The 8,927-nt window shown below is 68.2% G+C and overlaps 1 protein-coding gene across 2 annotated transcripts; it reads left to right on the top strand.

Annotated features, from left to right (window-relative positions):
* Nucleotides 1-1,955: 1,955 nt before the first annotated feature.
* On the top strand, nt 1,956-8,927 carry TBCB (tubulin folding cofactor B). Of its 2 annotated transcripts, none has more exons than XM_082333451.1 (7): nt 1,956-2,160; nt 3,177-3,320; nt 3,421-3,517; nt 5,215-5,406; nt 5,493-5,565; nt 6,998-7,090; nt 8,758-8,927. In XM_082333451.1, the coding sequence occupies exons 1-6, from the start codon at nt 2,002-2,004 to the stop codon at nt 7,017-7,019; spliced, it is 687 nt and encodes a 228-aa protein (XP_082189577.1). In that variant the 5' UTR covers nt 1,956-2,001; the 3' UTR covers nt 7,020-7,090; nt 8,758-8,927. The 2 variants fall into 2 exon arrangements, with proteins under 2 accessions (XP_082189577.1, XP_082189576.1); XM_082333450.1 differs by lacking the exon at nt 8,758-8,927 and adding an exon at nt 5,687-6,383.

The following is an 8,927-nucleotide window of genomic DNA, read 5'->3' as shown; positions in this document are numbered from 1 at the left end:
GGGGTCACTGGGGGGGGGGGGGGGGAGACTGGGGGGGGGGGGTCAGAGGGTACCGGGGAGCCTTGAGGGGGTGTGAGGAGGCCGGGGGGGGGCCTGAGGAGGGAACCGGCGGGGGGGGGGAAGGGGCCCCGGGGGGGGGGAAGGGGCCCCGGGGGGGGGCGGGGGGGGGGCCCAGGGGGGGTGAGGGGGTCCCGAGGGGGAGGTTGGGGGTCCCGGGGTCCCCGCCGCCCCCTCACCACTCCTGGCAGAACCGGATCCCCACGAATCCCGGCTCGTAGCCGCCGTCCCCCTCCATGGCGGCCCCGCGCCTGCGCGCGGCGCCTCCCCCCCCCCCCCGACGGCGGCCGCGCGGGGACAAAGCGCGCGGGGGGGGCGGGGCGCGGGCGGCGCCTGCGCGGGGCAACCCCGGGGGGGCGGGGGGAGGGGGGGCGCGCGCCCGGGCGGGGGTGCAACCCCCGGGGCATTGCACGCCTGCACACACCCCCCCCCCCCGTGCATTGCACACGTGCACCCCCGTGTATTGCTCTATTGCACATCCTGTGCATTGCACATCCCGCGCATTGCACACCCGCACCCCCGTGCATTGCTCTATTGCACCCCCCGTGCATTGCTCTATTGCACCCCCCGTGCATTGCACACCTGCACCCCCCGTGCATTGCACACCCGCACCCCCGTGCATTGCTCTATTGCACCCCCCGTGCATTGCACACCTGCACCCCCCCGTGCATTGCACACCCGCACCCCCCGTGCATTGCTCTATTGCACCCCCCGTGCATTGCACACCTGCACCCCCCCGTGCATTGCACGCCTGCACCCTCTCGCCCCGTGCATTGCTCTGTTGCACAAACTGGGCATTGCACACATACGCGCCTTGTGCCTTGCACGCCTGCACCTCCGTGCATTGCACACGTACACGCCTCATGCCTTGCACGCGTGCACGCCCGTGCATTGCACACCCCGTACCTTGCACGCCTGCACCCCTGTGCATTGCAATCCTGCACCCCCGCGCACACCCTGGGCGTTGCACACCTGCACCCCCCGTGCATTGCTCTATTGCATCCCCTGTGCCTTGCACGCCCCCTGCATTGCACACCTGCACCCCCCGTGCCTTGCACACCCCATGCATTGCTCCATTGCACACCCTGTACCTTGCACACGTCCACCCCTGTGCATTGCTTCATTGCATCCCCCTGCCTTGCACACATGCACCCCCGCGCATTGCACGCCTACACCCCTCGTGCCTTGCACACCTGCACCCCCGTGCATTGCACACATGCACCCCTGTGCATTGCTCTGTTGCCCAAACTGTGCCTTGCACACGTACACACCTCGCGCCTTGCACACCCGGACCCCCGTGCACTGCTCTATTGCACGCCCCGTGCCTTGCACACCCGCACCCCTGTGCCTTGCACACCCGCAGCCCCATGCACTGCTCTATTGCATGCCCCGTGCATTGCACGCCCGCTCCCCCGTGCACTGCTCTATTGCACGCCCCGCGCCCTGCACGCCCGCTCCCCCGTGCATTGCACACCCGCTCCCCCGTGCACTGCTCTATTGCACGCCCCGTGCCTTGCACACCCGCCCCCCCGTGCATTGCACGCCCGCTCCCCCGTGCATTGCACACCCGCTCCCCCGTGCATTGCACGCCCGCTCCCCCGTGCACTGCTCTATTGCACGCCCCGTGCCTTGCACACCCGCTCCCCCGTGCATTGCACGCCCGCTCCCCCGTGCACTGCTCTATTGCACGCCCCGCGCCCTGCACGCCCGCTCCCCGCCCCGCGCGCCCCGCCCCGCCCCGCCCTCCTCCCGCCCCTCCCCATCTCGCATCCCGATTGGCTGCGCGGCGGCGGGCGGGCGGGCCCGCTCCCTCCCCATTGGCCAGCCGTCCGCGCGCGGGGCGGTCCGGCGGCGCCGATTGGTCGGGAGGCGGGGGCGGGGCGAAGGAGCGGGGCGGGCCGAAGGTTCCAGAAGCGGCGGCGGCGGCGGCGGCCGGGCCGCACCATGAAGGCGGCGGCGGTGGCGGAGCCCGGGGCCGGGCCGGGCCCGGTACCGGTACCGGTGCTCGGGGGTGGCTCCGTGTCGCTGGCGGTGAGCAGCAGCCTCAACGCTTTCCGCGCCCACAAGCGTTACAGCACCGGGCTCACCATCGCCGAGTTCAAGGTACCGGTAACCGGGGCTCTCCTCAGCCTTCCCGCCTCACGGAGCGGGAGCCGCCCTCGCCTCCTCCTCCTCCTCCTCCCTCCCCTCATGGGGAGCGGCACCGGGCCCGCCTCCTCACGGGGAACCGGGCCCCTTCCTCCTCACCGGGACCCTCCTCCTCCTCCTCACCGGGACCCCCCTCACCGGGGCCCGGGACCCCCCCCCCCCCCCCCTCACGGGGATCTGCCCCCCCCGAGCCCCTATTTGTCTACTGGGGTCCGGGACCCCCTTTCCTCCTCCTCACTGGCACCTGGGACCCCCCCTTCCTCCTCCTCACCAGGGTCTGGGCCCCCCTTCCTCCGCCTTATGGGGGTCTGGGCTCCCCCTGGGCCTCCCCTTCCTCCTCCTCACTGGGGTCTGAGCCCCCCCGGGACCCCCCTTCCTCCCCCTTCCTCCTCCTCACTGGGGTCTGGGTCCCCCTGGGACCCCCCTTCCTCCTCCTCACTGGGGTTTGAGCCCCCCCGGGACCCCCCTTCCTCCCCCTTCCTCCTCCTCACTGGGGTCTGGGTCCCCCCGGGACCCCCCTTCCTCCCCCTTCCTCCTCCTCGCTGGGGTCTGGGTCCCCCCGGGACCCCCCTTCCTCCCCCTTCCTCCTCCTCGCTGGGGTCTGGGTCCCCCTGGGACCCCCCTTCCTCCTCCTCGCTGGGGTCTGAGCCCCCCCGGGACCCCCCTTCCTCCCCCTTCCTACTCCTCACTGGGGTCTGGGTCCCCCCGGGACCCCCCTTCCTCCCCCTTCCTCCTCCTCGCTGGGGTCTGAGCCCCCCCGGGACCCCCCTTCCTCCCCCTTCCTCCTCCTCGCTGGGGTCTGGGTCCCCCCGGGACCCCCCTCCTCCTCTTCCTCATGGAGCCAGGACCCCAACCAGGCCCAAATCCGCTGTCCCCAGCCTGGGGCGGGATCCCCTCTCCCCTACCTGGACCGAGGTGGGGCCAGGACCGGTTCCCACCACCAACCAGTCCCTCCCCACCTTCTCCCCCAGTGCAAACTGGAGCTGGTGGTGGGCAGCCCAGCCTCCTGCATGGACCTGGAGCTGTACAGCGCCGAGGACGAGCTGCTGGGACGCCTGGACTGCGACGAGGCCCTGCTGGGCTCCTACCCCGTGGCTGATGGTTGCCGCGTGCACGTGAGTCCCGTCTCCCCCACTTCTCCCCCCGCTTCTCCCCCCACCGGTGCTGGTGCAACCCCTTTTTTTGCCTTTTTTCACCCCAAAATGGGTGTCACAGGTGATTGACCGGAGCGGGGCGCGGATCGGGGAGTACGAGGACGTCTCGCAGGTGGAGAAGTACGAGATGGCCGACAGCGACTATGAGAAGCGGCCAGGTGACACCGGCGTCCCCCCCTTGTCTGCCTGTCCCCGTCCCCCCTTGTCTGTCTGTCCCTGTCCTCACGGTGACACCCTCCCTGTCCCCTCTGTGTCACCACCGCCCCAGTTGAGGTGACCATCCCCTGTCCTCCACGGTGACACTGTGTCACCGTCCCCCATGGTGACACTCTCCCTGTCCCCTCTGTGTCACCACCCCCTCTAGTTGAGGTGACACTCTCCTTGTCCCCTCTGTGTCACTGTCCCCTGCGGTGACACTCTCCTTGTCCCCAGCGTGTCACCGTCCCCCCAGTTGAGGTGACCACCCCCTGTCCCTCACGGTGACACTGTCCCCGTCCCCACTGTGTCACTGTCCCCGATGGTGACACTTTCCCTGTCCCTGCTGTCCCTGCCCCCACGGTGACACTCTCCTTGTCCCCCGTGTGTCACTGTCCCCGCAGTTGAGGTGACCAACCCCTGTCCCCCATGGTGACACCGTGTCCCTGTCCCCTCTGTGTCACCATCCCCACTGTGTCCCCGTCCCCTCTGCATCACCGTCCCTCACAGTGACACTGTCCCTGTCCCCACTGTGTCCCCGTCCCCTCTGCATCACCGTCCCTCACAGTGACACTGTCCTCCTCCCCACTGTGTCACCGTCCCCCATGGTGACACTGTCCCTGTCCCCAGCATGTCACTGTCCCCCCAGTTGAGGTGACCACCCCCTGTCCCTCACGGTGACACTCTCCCTGTCCCCTCTGTGTCACTGTCCCTCACGGTGACACTGTCCCTGTCCCCTCTGTGTCACCATCCCTCACGGTGACACTGTCCCCGTCCCCTCTGTGTCCCTGTCCCCTCTGTGTCACCATCCCTCGCGGTGACACTGTCCCCGTCCCCTCTGTGTCCCCGTCCCCTCTGTGTCACTGTCCCCCACGGTGACACTGTCCCCGTCCCCTCTGTGTCCCTGTCCCCTCTGTGTCAGCATCCCTCACGGTGACACTGTCCCCATCCCCTCTGTGTCACCATCCCTCGCGGTGACACTGTCCCCGTCCCCTCTGTGTCCCCGTCTCCTCTGTGTCCCCGTCCCCCACGGTGACACTGTCCCCGTCCCCTCTGTGTCCCTGTCCCCCCTCTGTGTCAGCATCCCTCACGGTGACACTGTCCCCATCCCCTCTGTGTCCCTGTCCCCTCTGTGTCACCATCCCCTCTGTGTCACTGTCCCCCACGGTGACACTGTCCCCGTCCCCTCTGTGTCCCTGTCCCCTCTGTGTCACCATCCCCTCTGTGTCACTGTCCCCCACGGTGACACTCTCCCCGTCCCCTCTGTGTCCCTGTCCCCTCTGTGTCACCATCCCTCACGGTGACACTGTCCCTGTCCCCTCTGTGTCCCTGTCCCCTCTGTGTCGCCATCCCTCACGGTGACACTGTCCCCATCCCCTCTGTGTCCCTGTCCCCTCTGTGTCACCATCCCCTCTGTGTCACTGTCCCCCACGGTGACACTCTCCCCGTCCCCTCTGTGTCCCTGTCCCCTCTGTGTCACCATCCCTCACGGTGACACTGTCCCCGTCCCCACTGTGTCCCTGTCCCCCGCCGTGACGCTGCCACCGCCCCTGCCCTGTCCCCCCTCCCCCCAAACGATGTCCCCCGTCCCCACCGCGTCACCGCCCTCCATTGGGGACCCCCCCCGGTGCCACCCGCCCGCGTCCCCGTGTCCCCGCAGAGTCCCTGCGCTCCTTCCTGCGCCAGCGGCGCTGGGGACGCTACGACGTGGAGGGGACGCGGCGCCGGGCGGCCGAGCAGCAGCAGCAGCGGGCGCAGGAGGCGGCGCTGGCCGCCGCCCTCCCCGTGGGAGCCCGTTGCCAGGTCCGGGTGCCGGGACAGCCCTGCAAGCGGGCCACCGTCATGTACGTGGGTACGTGTCCCCAAATTGTCCCCAAATTGTCCCCAAATTGTCCCCAAATCCCCCCCCCCCCCCCCGCTGACGCCCCGTCCCCGCAGGCCAAACCGACTTCAAGCCGGGATACTGGGTGGGCGTCCGCTACGACGAGCCGCTGGGCAAGCACGACGGCAGGTAGGGTCCCCAAAAAAGTGTCCCCAAAGTGTCCCCAAAGTGTCCCCTCTCTGGGGGGGGGGGGCTCTTTGGGGGTCCCCCCAAACTGGTTTTTTCTCCTCGTTGTGTGTCCCCCCCCCAGCGTGGGCGGCCGCCGTTATTTCGAGTGCCAGCCCAAGTACGGCGCCTTCGTCAAACCCCAGAGCGTCACCCCCGGGGACTTCCCCGAGGAGGACGACGGCCTCGAGGACGAGCTGTGAGGGGAGACTGGGAGCACTGGGAGCACTGGGAGGGGGACAAAACCCCCCCGGGGGGGGCGGGGGGGGGCGCGGCGGGGGGGACGCAGCCCCAAATTGCAGAGGTTTTGCCTTGTTTTGGGGTGCCCCCCCCCCCCGCCCCGCCCCTGTCCCCTCTGTCCCCTCCCCAGCGCGCGCCGGTGCTGATTTCACCCCAAAATGCCCCAAAATCCCCGTCCCTTCACGGGGGCTTCCTCGCTGACCACGCCCCCTCTTCCCCTGGGGGCGTGGCTCCGTGCGGGCCACGCCCCCCCGCTGGAGGGGGCGCTGCGTGTTTACTACAGCTGAGGGGGCGTGGCTTTCGCAGAACCACGCCCCCTTCCCCCGCTGGAGGCGTGGTTTCCTATCGCCGGCTACGCCCCCCCCTGCTCCGCTTGGGGGCGTGGCGTGTTGTCTACTGCAGCCAATGGGCGGGCGCGCTGAAGGAGGAGGCGGGGCCAGGAGGCGGCGCCGGAAGCGAGTGGGGCCGGTGCCACCCGACCATAACAAACCCCGCCCCCGGTACCGGCGGCGAGGCCCCGCCTCATAAAGTGGCGTTTTAAGGTGAAAACCGGTGTTTTGGCCATTTTTCTTCGGGGTTTTGGGGCGAATCGGGGGGTTTCCGGGACAACGGTAACCGGGCGGCCGGGTTCTTCCCGACGTCCCCCGCGCGTAGCCAATAAAAACGCTTCTTCCGGTTGGGAGGGGGCGGGACGCGGCGCGCCGGCCTATCGCCGTACGTTATCCCCCGCGCGGGGCGGGTCGGCGGTGACGGACGGGAGGATTCCACCAATAGGCGCGCCCGCTCGCGTTGAGCGGCGGCGGCGGCGTCCAACGAGCGTTCGGCGGCGGCGCCGGGAAGAAGCGGGAGGTGGCGGGGGCCGCCATGGGCTGGTGGGGAGGCGCGGGAGGGCGGCGGCGGCGCTGAGGAGGCTGCGGGGGGCTCGGTACAGCCTGGGCCGGGCCCCGCCGCCCCCGCCGCCGCCGCCCGCCGCCTCCGAGCTGGAACGGGCGGACGCTTGGCTGCTGCGGAAAGCGCTGGAGGGCGGTGAGGGGCGGGGTTTGGGGCGAGGGGGGCGGGGTTTGGGGAGGGGGGGAGGGGTTTGGGGCGAGGGGGCGGGGTTTGGGGGGGTCCTGGGGTCGCTGACACCCCCCCCCCGTTTTGTCACCCCCCCCAGGTCTCCTGTCCTGGTTCCGTAACGGGCTCCTGGCCACCGGCGTCGGCGTCATCTCCTACGTCCAGAGCGACACCGGCCGCGACGCCGCCTACGGTGGGGATGGGGGGCACCCACACCCCCCCCCCGGGCACCCACACCCCCCCCCGAGGGCACCCCTACCCCCCCGGGGACACCGACACCCCCCCCTTGGGCACCCACACCCCCCCCCCGGGGCACCTACACCCCCCCTTGGGCACCCACACACCCCCCCCCGGGGCACCTACACCCCCCCCGGGGCACCCACACCCCTGCCAGGGCACCCACACCCCCCCCGAGGGCACCCCTACCCCCCCGGGGCACCCTCAGCCCCCCCCACCCCCCCCGGGGACATCCACCCCCCCCCCGGGGCACCCACACCCCTGGGGGACACCCACACCCCCCTGTGGTCACCCAGCCTAGGGACACTGCCACCCCCAGGGGCACCCACCCCCCCCTGGGGACACCCACCCTGCCCAGGACACCGACCCTGGGGACACCCCCACCCCCAGGGACACCCATTTCCCCCTGGGACACCCCCACCCTGGGGACACCCCCACCCTAGGGACACCCGCACCCCCCTGGGGACACCCAGCCTAGGGACACCCCCACCCCCAGGGGCACCCACCCCCCCGTGGGGTCACCCATTGCCCCTTGGGGAGGGGCACCCACCCTGGCGACACCCCCCAAGAGCCCCCCCAGCCCCATCACCCTCCCGGCACCCTAAAACCCACCCAAATCCCCCAAATCCCGGCCACCGGCCCACCCCCGCCCCCCTGGGTGCCCATTTGGGGGCCATTTCCTCCATTTTTAGGGGCCACTTCCCTCCATTTTGGGGCCACTTCCTCCATTTTGGGCCACTTCCTCCATTTAGGGGCCACTTCCTCCATTTGGGGCCATTTCCTCCACTTTTAGGGGCCGTTTCCTCCATTTTGGGGGCCATTTCCTCCATTTTTAGGCACGATTTCTTCCATTTGGGGGCCATTTCCTCCATTTTTAGGGGCCACTTACTCCATTTTAGGGGCCATTTCCTCCATTTTGGGGGCCATTTCCTCCATTTTTAGGCACGATTTCTTCCATTTGGGGGCCATTTCCTCCATTTTTAGGGGCCACTTACTCCATTTTAGGGGCCATTTCCTCCATTTTGGGGCCATTTCCTCATTTAGGGGCTATTTCCTCCATTTGGGGGCCATTTCCTCCACTTTTAAGGGTCACTTCCTCCATTTTTAGGGGCCATTTCCTCCATTTGGGGGCCACTTACTCCATTTTAGGGGCCACTTACTCCATTTTAGGGGCCATTTCCTCCATTTGGGGGCCATTTCCTCCACTTTTAAGGGTCATTTCCTCCATTTTTAGGGGCCATTTCCTCCATTTGGGGGCCATTTCCTCCATTTAGGGGCTATTTCCTCCATTTTAGGGGTCATTTCCTCCATTTTAGGGGTCATTTCCTCCATTTTTAGGGGCCATTTCCTCCATTTTGGGGCCATTTCCTCCACTTTTAGGGGCCATTTCCTCCATTTTAGGGGCCATTTCCTCCATTTTGGGGCCACTTCCTCCATTTTAGGGGCCACTTCCTCCATTTTAGGATCCGCCGCCCTTTGCGACCTTCATTTTGCCAAATTTTGCCCCATTTTACCCCTTCCTTGTCACGATAAAATAAAAAACCCACCCGAGGGGGGGCCACTTCCCCCCCCCAAATATTCTAACCGAGCTCTTTATTTTGGGTTTATTTCTCCTGGTTTTAGGTTTTTTCATCCTGGGGGGCCTCTGCGTCTCCTACGGGGTGGGGTCCTACCTGTGAACCTGGTGCTGCTGCGACGGCCCATGATGCTGCCGGCGCCCACCGCCGCCGCCAACGCCGCCGCCGCCGCGCTGCTGGCCCTGCTCTGGCTCTGCGCCCTCTCCCTCTACGTCG

The sequence above is a fragment of the Platalea leucorodia genome (genome assembly GCF_965183815.1).
Source record: "Platalea leucorodia genome assembly, chromosome: 26".
Taxonomy (NCBI): domain Eukaryota; kingdom Metazoa; phylum Chordata; class Aves; order Pelecaniformes; family Threskiornithidae; genus Platalea; species Platalea leucorodia.
The sequence above is the reverse complement of the archived record's forward strand: the minus strand, read 5'-3'. Positions and strand labels throughout refer to the sequence as shown.